Source organism: Haemaphysalis longicornis, unplaced genomic scaffold, assembly GCF_048455015.1.
Source record: "Haemaphysalis longicornis isolate Haplotype H1 unplaced genomic scaffold, Haemaphysalis longicornis Haplotype H1 scaffold_2, whole genome shotgun sequence".
Lineage (NCBI taxonomy): Eukaryota > Metazoa > Arthropoda > Arachnida > Ixodida > Ixodidae > Haemaphysalis > Haemaphysalis longicornis.
Window position 1 is genome coordinate 123,941,510 of NW_027526295.1, and position 12,689 is coordinate 123,954,198.

At 46.2% G+C, this 12,689-nt stretch overlaps 1 protein-coding gene across 2 annotated transcripts in view; it reads right to left on the reverse strand.

Moving 5' to 3' along the window:
• The window catches only part of LOC144169176 (coiled-coil domain-containing protein 149-like), a 37,675-nt gene that overhangs the window by 11,266 nt on the left and 13,720 nt on the right, over positions 1-12,689 (reverse strand). Inside the window, exons 5-9 of one of the 2 annotated variants that reach the window (XM_077698210.1) lie at positions 11,949-12,068; positions 10,672-10,847; positions 9,128-9,200; positions 6,248-6,317; positions 308-440 (exon numbers count right to left, since the gene is read on the reverse strand). In XM_077698210.1, coding sequence (XP_077554336.1) covers positions 308-440; positions 6,248-6,317; positions 9,128-9,200; positions 10,672-10,847; positions 11,949-12,068 — 572 coding nt within the window. The remainder of the gene's footprint in view (positions 1-307; positions 441-6,247; positions 6,318-9,127; positions 9,201-10,671; positions 10,848-11,948; positions 12,069-12,689) is intronic. The other variant, XM_077698211.1, reaches the window with a different exon arrangement.

Genomic DNA, 12,689 nt, shown 5'->3' on the forward strand with positions numbered 1-12,689 from the left:
TGGCACTGGCTGGCAGCCACCTCAGACATATTCTGCATTTGGAGTTTGCCATTCGCACGACAGCGCCTGCTCACCTGGTCGTACACCACAAAGGTGCTGCCTTTGTAAGGAACTTCCACAGTCTGGAAGCATCTTCTACTGATGCATGAGTGAGCAAAGCGTGTAGCTAAGATGATTACAGACATCCCACCAGCAGTTTACTAGAGCGAGTCTTCCCTGCGCATAGCATTGGTGGCCTTCGCGAACGCGGGCGACGAACGAATCTCGTGCAAAGCTTTCGTCCCCTCCCCCCTGTTCCCGTCCTCACTTGTTGGCCTTGCGCTGGTGGGCGAGTGCCAGGGTGCGGTCGCTGAGGGCCTCCAGCAGCAGGGACACCAGGCCCCGCATGTCGTTACCGGCCGAGCTCAGGTCCAGGGAGCTCTCCCGCAGAAGCTGCTGGACTGCAGCACAGCGAGAGAGAGAGAGAGAAAGGGATCGAGGGGGGTGGAATAATTTCTCGTTTGGAAAGTTGGTACACACCTGCGCAAGTGGAACACACTGCATCGAGAAGGTACATGAAGATTAAGAAAGAACATCAGCACTGAGAACTAAGAGCGCTTGTCTCGTATACTCTCTGTCTTTGTCTACCTTCAGGCTGTGTAATGTGTTCCACAGCGATTGATGAGGCAGAAGAGGAGGAACGAAATGGGCAGTCCTCTTTTGTTTGCAGGTGGCACCTCAAAGGAAGCGGTTCTAAGGACGAGCTCTGCTAGCATTCTCTCTTCTGTTGGGGTGCCCCTCCCCCAGTGCATACGAGTGCTTACGTCGAGCGACTATCAATGTGTGTTGAATTCAAGAAGGCTTGCCGTGTCTGGTCTGACGGAATCAGAGCTCATGTTGGAATGCGGTAGTGACAGGTGCAGACTTACGACCCAAAGGACACTGACTCTTGTGTATCGCTGATTGACGGCTGCCTTCCTTTCCTGTCACAGCGAGCCACAAATTCACCGCGGGACAGTAACAGGTTTATGAACAATTCAAAAGTAGCACTGCTCGTCCCTCTTGGCCACTCTCTGAGGTGTCTCCTCCTCAATGGGTCAGCCTGGATCTGCCTCTACTCTTGGATTCATTAGTTACAGCGGTGCGTGCCTTTGCATAGCAAGCAGAGCAGTACAGGCCCATACTGAGAAATGCTCCCTTCTTTTCTGTGTGCTTTTAGTACTTATCTAACATGCTGATAAGAAGGTCTGAAATCCAGTAAGGAATCACAGCTGGTTTACTTTGGAACACTAAAGGGGCTGTGCAGAAAAAATTACAACTTCATTTTATTTGAAAGAGCTAACCTTTGAGAACACACTCAGCTCCGCTGCAGCTGCAAAAGACCCATTCTCACAAAAAAAAAAGGGAGAACTATTCAAAAATTTTCGAATTTCGTGTTATACAATGCCAACAGCGACACGATGGGGGAATACTAGAAACAGAGCCATCAGGATGTTGCTCCCTGTTAGCATTAAGGCTGTGTGACCACATAAATGAATCAAAGCTCCTTTTTTAAGAGAAAGATGGTTAAAACGCGAAGCTTTCTCCGATGCAACCTAGGTCACAGTTCTTCTCCCATGCAACCCAAGTCAAATTCCGAAATCCAAACTGCTTTGTTTGTGTCGGAATGGCACAATCAGTTAGATGTCGGCTTCGCAACACGGGGGACCCAGGTTTGATTCCGACCACGGGAAACGTTTTTTTTTTCTTAAGGTGCTTCGTACTTCATCATCATGATTATCATCACGTGGCCTTTGCAGAAACCCACTGTGTAAAGTTGGCTTTCCTGCAGTGCGTTCCCACTTTTCCACATCATCAGTGAGGCGTAGAAAGCTTCACTTCAATAGTGGCCCCCCTACAATCGCAATGCCGTGCTTCTTGGTAGTGGCTTTGGTCTGCACCGCCAATAGCACAAACAAGTCCCCGCAACATCATAAGGCCCCGCTAGTCAGCTGCCACTGCTTCATCTGTTTCCTTAACATCTGGCTTTTTTTTTTTTTAATTTGAGTTCACACTGGTACCACATTTACACAATTGTAAGGCGACTCAAATGTAAGGTCAACCCCTCCAGAATTGCATCTCTCAAAAAAAAAAAAAAGAAATGCAAGCACACAAAGCAGCCCATTTAACTCTTTCGCTACCGCGCCTATCAAAATCGATCAACTTGATCGATACTTTTGGGAGCGCCTTTTCATAGCGTTCCAGGCGTTTCTCGAACAAGTAAAGCTGTTCGGAGTTAGATCAGAAAATGGCCTTTCAAAATCAGTTTTGTTTTCATTTTTGCAACGGAAACGTGATTTTTGACACGCTTTTGAATCACCTGGGTGTGGAAAAGGGGCGTGGTCATCGCGCGTCACAGCTACAACGGAGAATGCGTGCAACTCGTAATTACTCTGCACCAGCGCTTGTTTTTTGCTATCAGGGCGTGAATGGGGAACTAGCAAACGATTTTCAATCGTCAGGTTCGCGCTCTGACAGTAATAATCCCAGAAATCGGTTGAAAATGTCAAGCAGTGCCTGTTTGCAAAGCTACTCTATGATTTTAGGCAGTTTTATTGCCTTTGCGCACGTTGTTCTAAGTACTGTGGTAGTTCTACTTACCCCAGGACCATTCGCAAACAGTTTACAACAGTTTCGGTTTTGTTTCTGCATCGCGAAATTCATATTTAGCGCTACTACGCAGTTACCCAACTTCAAGGCTACCTGCCATGGCGCCTGAAGCGTCCGCGACTGATTCTCGAACAAAGCACGGCGCTCCTGATTTCCCCCCACCCTAACCCGATTTCTGCGATAAGAACTTCAGATGCAAGTCAAAAGGTCACACCCAGTCGCCAGATATCTGTTCCGCCGAGGACAGTGCTTCAAACCGGCCTTACACTGCCAGCTGTTCGCCTTCCAGTTTCGTTTCCATGCGAGGGTATATCCGGGTGTCTAGTGTTGCTGCTTAGTTGAACTGTCTATTCGGAAGGAGTCTCTGATAAGTTTTTGTACTGTTTCATTTGAAAAATGTTAGGTGGCGCTGCAATAGAGGAGGCTCGTTGTGCTGATATTTTTCAGCGCGCAACTGCTACTCGGCCAAAGATCGCAGGGCACGATTCTAGCTCATCGTACCTAATTTTTGCGAGCAAGGCTACAAGTGCGAGTAAGAAGATGATAATAAAGCTCAGCTTTATGTTTTGAGAGATAACTGACCGTGAACGACAACAAGCATCAGCCACGGCGTTCCGTTTTCAACTTCATGCATGTTTTTTTCCGCATCGCGTGCTTGTCCGCATCGCGTCGCTGTAAATGCAAAGTCAGCCATTGACAAGATGTTTTTACGTTATGCGGGGAAAATTGGTGCCTCTGATAACGTCAAACCGCCAGATTTATTCCAGGGAACCACCCGAAATTGCACATTTTGAATTAGAGGTTGGGCTTCACCGCATGACACGAGCACCGTGCGTGCTAACATTTTTTTTTTATATCTGAAAAACTGTTCCGCGCAAGTCGACATTTTTTTAGGGTGTGTTTTTGAAGTGTTTCCCTACAAAATGTATATTCTAATTTTTTTCTACTACCGGTGGTTTGATATACACAACTCCTTTTTTATCATTTTTTTCGACAACTTGACAAAAATTTTGATTTTGATATTTTTTTTCACAACTATGATATATGAAAACCTTTAAAAAACTGGTGTTATTGGAAAGGCCGTTAAATAATCTGCATTTTGTGCTCCTGCAATTAGTGCCTAACCAATTTTTTAGCAGGAAAAAAAAATGTTTTCTTGGACCCCTAAAAATTGGTCAATTTTCTGCGGTAGCGAAAGAGTTAAACGCTGCTGTGAACAAGTGCCGGAGAGGTCTTCGGGCCCAAAGCACTTATGACAGACCAGACGGGACGATGCAGCACAACACAGAAGGGACACAAGCACGCAGCAACGCGGCCGCCTAGAAAACCGTATCACAAAGAGAACCTCTTCCGTCAACTACCAATACCCCCCCCCTCCTATACGGCGGCTCTTCTATCAATGATCGATCGACGCCCCCACTGGCAGCGGCCACTGGCGCGCGATATCAAAACAAACAACATGGCGGCTGACAGAAGTGCCCACTCGCGATTTCCTTTTATTCGTGAGTATGTTACTCGCATTCAAAAAGCATTTTGTTCATTTCTAATAGTAAATACAATGAGTATTACCGAATCCCGTGAATCAATGCACGGCGCTAACGTAGGCACAATCTTATCACGTTGTTCAGTGCCCTTCCGAATGCGCTGGTGGGAGGTTAGCCGCTCTAGGTACGGTGGACAAAAGGCACAAATCGGGAATGCCAACTTTCAAAGTAGGCGTCACCTTCAACGACGCCAGACTGTACGCAATCGTAAACGCTATGCTTCGACTGTAACCATAGAAACGAGGGTGTTATGCTTTCCCCAGCTCGTAGCACCCCCGATTTCTCATTTCTCTTGCCGTTACAAGCGGCACAAAGTTTGGTTTCGATTCCAAGTCGAACCACCAACAACACTGGATTGTCAAACATGAAAAAAAGGGCTGACCTACAATCGTGTAAATACGGTAGTATCATTATCAAGGCCAAGTAGTCTTTTTAAATGAATGAAACTTGTACCTTGTCTTCACGGTCCCCTTAATTATGGCAAACCCCGTGAATGTGTAGTTCATAAAGGTATGCGCTGTTCAAGTAGGGCTGCCACGTTCACTATTGTCTCGCAGCACAGCAGGTGTCTTTTCACAGCATAGACTGTTTTAGGGAAAATGTCGGCAGTGCATCAATCTGCACCAATGCCAAAACAAAAGCTGCTGCTTGCCTTTAACTCTTTCCTTACCGCGCCTATTCAATTTCGATCAATTTGATCGACGGATTCAAGTTGAAATTCCCGCGCCCCAACGCGCTCCATGGACGTGAGGCGCCATCTGAAATGAAGCTCAGGAAGCACACAACCCGTGTCAGTTTCGGTTTTGGTTTCCGGAGACCCGGTGATTTTTGACCTTGCTGGGAAGATAAGCGAGCGCCTAGCGATAGCGGCAGCCATGGCGTCGTCGTCGTCGGGCGTCGGGTCTGAAAGGAGTCGTCGTGTTTCTCGCGATTCTAGCGTTGCTACAGTCGATTTTTCTGATGAAAGTGGTAGCAGTGGCCCTGAAGAAGATTCCCTATCATCAGAGTTTAGCACCGACAGCGATGAAGCCCTCAATCAACCTGGAACGTCTTCGTCAGCTCGACGGTGAGTTTTTTTTTCGGGATTTATCGCGTTTTTGAGCGCCTGCGAGGGGACCGAGCGTGTTGTCACTGTTATAATCTCTATCCGCCGGGTCTCTACGTCCTATGGGCGCGATTCGATGCCTCCCGCTGCACAACGCGTGAAGTTTTGTCCAAGACGGAGACCGGGGGTCGATCTGGGCATGGCGCGACGGGTGCTAACTTTTTTTTGCTGTGCTAACAATTTTTTACGTGTACTGTTGAAACTTTTAGGATAGTTAGCTATATAAACGTGCCACAAAACGTATATCTTGAAATTTTTTTACTGACTTATTTGTGCCCCCCACGCTCACTTTTCCAAAACTTTTTTGCGGTAGTTGCGAAAATTTTGTTGCTTGGGATTTTTTTTCTGCTATTGTGTTGCACACACACATTTTATACTTATATCATTAAAAAGCGCATTTATTTGTCTACATTTTGGTATATTACAATAAACATGAAAAAAATTTTATATAACAATAAAAAAAATTTTTCTGCACCTTATGAAAACGGGTCTTTTCCTGGCGGTAAGGAAAGAGTTAAGGGGCACCCCACAACAAGTGCAATTATTTTTCTGTGACTGACAGTGCAATGCAGTAACCAGCGAGGAAACCTACAACAGCGTTGGCTGGGGAAGACGACCCAGAGGCAAGCCAACACTCCGCGATCGTAAAACTGGAGGGCTTGCTGAAAGGCGTGTTACTACCTCATAACTCAAACAAAAACAGCACAGACAACAATCGAAGCAAGAGAAACACACAACGCAGCGCCTGTGTTCTGTGTTTCCCTTCCTTCGATCATCATCTGCTCTGTTTTTATTCAAGATCGTATTATATTTTTGCAATTATCCACCTCCTCTTCCTTGGGCAACCAATTGAACAGTCCAAAAGCCAACAGCCCTCAAACCAGAGCTCGTCTGATGTGGAAAGAGCTAGGACCGCCGGAGACACGAGATGCAAGAATGGGTGCGTGCCATTCAATGAGGCCACACTCACTCTGCTTGCTGGAGACGCCTGCAAGCACGGCTGCACTCGAGGCACGACCACGGTTCTTCTCGGCCAGGCTCTGCAGTAACGGCGGCCACGACAATCAAATTAGAGCACGTTGCTTTACAAGTGCTTCATATGGGAACCCCTGCACAGTGGTGCCCGTCAAAACTATTCTAAACTATCACAACTATCAGGTGGCAAGACTTTTCTAGCAACTAATTAAAACCAGAGCATGTTGTTCCTTCTCCTTTATTTTGTAAAACATGCAAACCATACCACCCTTCACTCTATTCAAAAATTTTTCAGAAAAATATTCCCTGGGAACCATGATACCCTGTTCGCTCTTTCTAGGGAAGCTACTTTTCAGAAATATACACTAAGCGCTTCACCTGTTCACCGACCCATCTACTGGCCCCACAGGTCCAGTGCCCACTTGGAGGCACTTTTAAAACTGAATCTGTGATGCTGTCACCTAATTTCCACAATGATCTCCAGAAGCCATTTTTTTCTAACACTGATTCATGAATAAAAGTGAAAAAAAAATGCACATCACTTTTTAACGGCTACAGTGGGAGAGCACTTCAATCCTTCCTATACCACAATGACAGATCACTTTTCTTCTACTGCTGAAAAGATTTGTAGCAAGGGAGTAGTTCTCGGGGCACATTACAGGAACACGTGTGAAGTTTGCACAAAATAGACCATGGCAGCAAGGAGGGAAAAGGATGCAGTTAATCCATGCTTTTTTTTATGCAACAGCTTTTGCAGATGGTGTACACCAACAGATGGTGTAAGATAATTCAAATTAAAATAAAAGGTCTTTTTGCCCGCTCAGAGCAGTTCTGAGCAGCCCAAAACTGCTCTTGCCTTAGACGTTGTATGGGCAAATAAAACGGAGCTGCTTGGAGCTGCTCAGAACTGCTCTGAGTAGGCAAAACAAAACAAAAACAAAAAAAAAAACAAAAAATCTTGCTCAGCACTGTGATGACATTGAAGTACAGTCACACCCCGCAATAACAAAAGCCAACAAAAACCCACGAGAGCGAAATTCCCGCGGCAACGAAATATTTCCAGATATCCTTGGTGGCGAATGTCCATAAAAGCCCATGTATTTCGTATCTCTCAACCACAGAATGTTTTTGGATAGCAATCCTACATTAACCAAATTCGCTGCATGTTTAATCAGCATTTTATCTACCCATTTGAGGCTAACAGTACCCAAAACGTGCTCAAACCCAGGCGAAAAAAAACAATTGGAGGCCCAATTGGACATGTCAAAAACACAACTGGCACAAATGGAACCATTTGCATTTTCAAATGGTTCCATTTGAACCAATTCTGTTTTCGGCAGGTCCAAATGGTCCTCCAATTGTCTTTTTCGCCTGGGAATGCATTTTTTTTTCGGACTCAAATTGCATTAACTTTTGCCACAGCACGCTCGCATGGCCACTGTCTTATTTGTTCACACAAGAGACTGAGCAGTAGGCGGCCATGAAGGCAGCCTCGCAGCAACACCACCAGGGGGCGACCCACGGCACAGCTTGGGGTTGTGCTGGCTTGCCGGCTGCACCCGCGCGGTCGTTTAGTGTGTAACTCAAACGTTTGCTCTCGATGAGGTGCCTCTGCCAGCCCAAAAGCGGGAGTTGTTATCGCTACAAGATAACGCAGCCATAATTTCCCAAGTCAGTGGTCCAATTGGAGGAAGGGAGGATAGCGCCGATGAGTTTGCAACCGCGTGCAGCTCGCCATGCTCTATCGTTTTGAAAACAAGGCTGCCACTTTTTAATGTCGCACATGCACAAGACAAAACAGTGATGGCTGTGACCTTTGTGGACATCAACAAAGCAGTGCTCACTTGCTTTTGTAGACAGCATTGGCACAATGAGGTCTTATTGTCTGGTAGTTAGTCTACAAAAGATGCTGAACTCTGCTTGCATGCCTGGGCATGCTTGGTGCCAAGGACCAAGGCGAAAAACACAGAGAAGGCAAACCCGCAGGATGTTTTGGATGCGTTTGACACAATTTGGTCATTCTTGGGCAAGCATGACGACTAGAAACGAACCACTATTTGTAGTGTGAGAGCTGAGCCGTGAAGTTTCCGCAAGGTAAGGGTCCCGAAGTAATGAAATGAACTCTCGTAAATAGATTTAGTTTGTGGGTGTGTTTAAGTTTCAATTTTGTGGCAACGAAATTCTCACGCAACTGAATTTAGCTTCGTTATTGCAGGGTTTGGCTGTACCTCTAAAATGTGCAAGCGTTTGTGTGCATGGTTTCATTTCGAGAGCAATGGTAAAGTGGGGGGGAAGGGGGAGGGGGGGGGGGGAGGCGTACCCCCGCAATGCTGGGTTGTCAGTGGGCGGGGCACTGTTGATTGACTGATGTGAACAAGTATCACACCAGCCATGAACTGGCTATTCAGTTGGAGGTGAAAACGACAGACGGCCATGTCCTCAAGCACGACCTAGCTTTTGCATGAGTGAGTGGGTTACGTGGAAACAGTACTTGAAGCAGCACCGAAGGAACAGCGCTTCGACCACTTTCTTTTCTTTATGCAACCACATGCGGACAAGGCCTTGAGGAGGTGAGGTCGGAGATGCTACAGCAGTTCACTGGGCTTCTTAGAGCAGAGGAGGAAATTTTGTCGATATGTGAATTCCAGGAGATTGTCGCTAATTGTTACACCTAAACACTTGTGGTTGGTGACCTAATCGGGCTGTCTTCTGGTAACCTCAGGTGTACCCCAAGGAAGCGTATTAGGACCTTTGCTTTTTTATTATATACTCTTAGTGGTGCCTGAGTCACTGACGTGCAAGCACAATCCCTGCACTGGTTCGCACAAGCCCTCGGTGCATGCTGCTTGAGGCGTGGCTGCGTCCGCTGACCCACCTTGTACTTGTTCAGCGACGAGGTGAGCAGGGTCTTCTCTTCTTGGGCCAGTTGCAGCCTCTCCTGCATGTACCTGGAGGGGGGACAAGACACGCACCAGTGAGCACTGTGCAGTGTGGTGGCGGTGCAGAAAGACCCGATCGAGATCAGTCAGGCACTTGTTAGAAAACAGCCCTCTTCTTTAAGTCATTCCTTGCTCGAGACCAAGCAGTGACAAGAACACCTCCTCAAACAACTCTGGAGTTCCTATACTTGAGAGTTCAATGACCAAGACCTAAATGCAGGTGGCAGCAACCTCGCACTGCAATTGCCCCATCAAGAAAGCGTGCTGTATTTACCTGCACAACAACCACCCTCGTGCAAGGCTGACGCCCTACTCGCCGGGGTGTGAAAATCTGAAGGGAAAAAATCAACAGGAAGTGTTGCTAGTCAACCTCAGAATAGTGTGCACAAGCAGCACACATCGCTGTTATAAAGCATTGTGCAATACCCTAGTGCAGGTACATGCCAGTCTGTCAGCGTGTAACACTCTGCCAAGCTTCGGTGCAAGCTCGCAGAATTCAGAGTAGTGTGGCCACAGATCTCCAACGGTCCACCCTCCTAGTGCTTACAGAATGACTTGATTCATTGACTGCTGCACACGTGGTTCCGAAACACTCTTCTAGGCAGTAGTGCAGCTCATACATGAGTGAACACAGTACTCCTGTGGCCTTTGCCTGAACCTGCAACTACAGTATTCATTCGATTATAATGTAAGGGTGCAGTCTGGAGATTAAAAAAAAAGTATCGTGTGTGTGTGTGTGTATGTATGTATGTGTGTGTGTGTGTGTGTGTGTGTGTGTGTGTACACATACACACACACACACACATACATACATACATACACACACACACATACTAAGAATCGAATATAAGGCGGGGTGTAACTGAGATTTCAGATTTTGGAAAAAAAAAACCTCGCCTTATATTTGAATAAATACGGTATTTTCATCACTCTGGAACTCCGAAGTATGCTCGACAACCGAGATGTAGGGTGGAGGGGAATCTAGAGAAGCGCTTTCTTTACCTCTAAAGAGGATAAGTAGGTGTTTTTAGGCGTTTTGCACTGTACAATACGGTGAAGATTGTGTTCATGTGCAAAGTGTCCCACTTCATGAAAAAAAAAAAAAAAAAAAGATTCTTTATCTGTCAAATCGACACGTGTGTCCCATCACCCTTGGTTTGTTTTTGTTCAGAAATGAATTTTTGCCATTTTGCTCCCCCTTTTCAACCTGCATTTTTTTCTTTTTCCCTTCTTGTGATTTTGGGTTTGACCTGCCTGGATGACAAAGCCAGTCCAACAACAATCCTTTGGCTGCTAGTAAGTGCGAGTGTTTGTCTCCTTCTCATCCCGTCCGTTGTGCTGCTGCTTTCCTTCCAAGTTATGTACCAACCAGCCCGAGTTCCAACTCTTCTAAAGAAGAGGAAGATGCTCCCGCACCAGTCACTATCGTGATGGGACAGTGTGCTGTGCGTACACACAGTTTGGGGACCACCGCCCGCACCTGTTCTCCATGAGGAGGGCGTCGACGTCCAGCGGAACGTAGTCGGCTCCCCCGCGCAGGGCGTGGTTGAGCTGCAGGTTGAGGCGCTCCACCTTGTGGCGGTAGGCGTCCCCGGCCCGCACCAGCTCCTCCTTCTCGTCCAGCACCGCCTGCAGGTCCCCCTCCAGCATGGAGCACTGCGAATTGGAGAGGGAGAGGGGCCACTCTGGAGACGGGCCTCGCTGCACTCGGTACCGCTCGCAGGTTCGCTTGTGGTTTACTTACTGTGCCTTGACTCGGAGAGTGTTTGTACAATGATCAGTTTACTAGTTTGTTCGCAAATGACAAAGCAACTCCAAGATTTGCTCCAACCAGGTTTTCACTATGCTACTAGGTCGACTCAAAGGAAACACCTTATGAGCAACCAATTTCATTTGGGTCGTTCGGTCACATAAGATTCATGTAATGTCCCCAGTTAAGTGCACTTTATACAGACCTTGAAGCAACCATACTGTCAGCAGTGTAGCCATGCCACTTTAGGCAAATGGAGTGAAGCGGCCAAGGCTGTACTTGTAAGACAAAAGACAAATCAACTGGCAACTGAGAGGTCCCTTCAGTAGCACCTCTTTGATAAGTTTTTATATCTTCGATAATTTGATAAGGAACAGCCCCAAAAATGCATACTGCTACCCGATGCAATTCTCTGAAGAAGGACTGAAGGCATCAGAGGTTACGGAAGTCTTAACCAAGAAGCCTTACAATATGGAAATTTAAGACATGCCTTTTCAAACATAGGGTGCAAAAAAGACGACAAAAACTATCTAGCAACTTAATCTAGTAAGTATATATATATATATATATATATATATATATATATATATATATATATATATATATATATATATGATTTCGATGAGTTTTGCAACGGGCCAGAAGAAACGGTCAGGTAAAAGATAAGAACAACTTTGCGGTTAACTTGTTTATTATAAATTAGTCCGACAGTTTCGGAAGTGGAACTTCCTTCCTCAGGGACAATGGGACAATCCCTGAGGAAGGAAGTTCCACTTCCGAAACTGTCGGACTAATTTATAATAAACAAGTTAACCGCAAAGTTGTTCTTATCTTTTACCTGACTATATATATATATATATATATATATATATATATATATATATATATATATATATATATATATATATATATATATATATATATATATATATATATATATATATATATATATATATGTATCAACAATCTCCAGAGGACTCTGCTGAAACGGTGCCGTGCTCCCTCACCCTGGCCTGGAGGGTCTCCAGCTGGCGCACCATCTCCTGGCGCTCCTGCCTGGACGAGCACTGGGTGCAGGGCTCCGAGGCCAGGCTGCGGCGCCGCTCCTGCAGCTGCTCCCGCAGCAGCTGCGGTCCACCAAACAAGGGGCAGGGGAGAAGAGAAGTTACTACATTGAGGGTCATACAACATCTCACGGGTGCACCAGCATGTATCCCCGTCACCATTTGTTGTTGCCACCAGCCTGTCCCCTCATAGAGTTTCATACTAATATATACTACTAGAGGGCAATCTGTCACAGCAGTCGTGCACTGTCACGGACGCCACCATAGCAGCAAGTAGCGTTCCTCGTATACTTGGCTTGGCTAGCCACATGGCTTCTTTTCAACTCCTGAAGCCAAAATCGACACTTTTTTTCCACTGTTTGTCTCCTGTGAGGCGTCTAAATTATCCCTGACAAGTGAATCTTTTTGAAGCTCCGTTTTTATTACACTTAAGCATTTTTAAATGATCCTTTGCAACAGTGTTGTAGCTTTTTTGCAGCCACAGGTAACGAGCCATGCCAAGAACAGGTAGAACGTGTCTACCTGGTACATGACGGAATGCCCGCTGAAACACGGCTAACCCACACATTGGAGCCAGATTTCCCTTTAGCACACCCTTTGTCAAAACTTTGTGGGCCAATCCTAAGCCTTCTTGGCCACAAAGAATTCAAAGAATCGGCTTCACCCGTAAATGTGACAAAAATA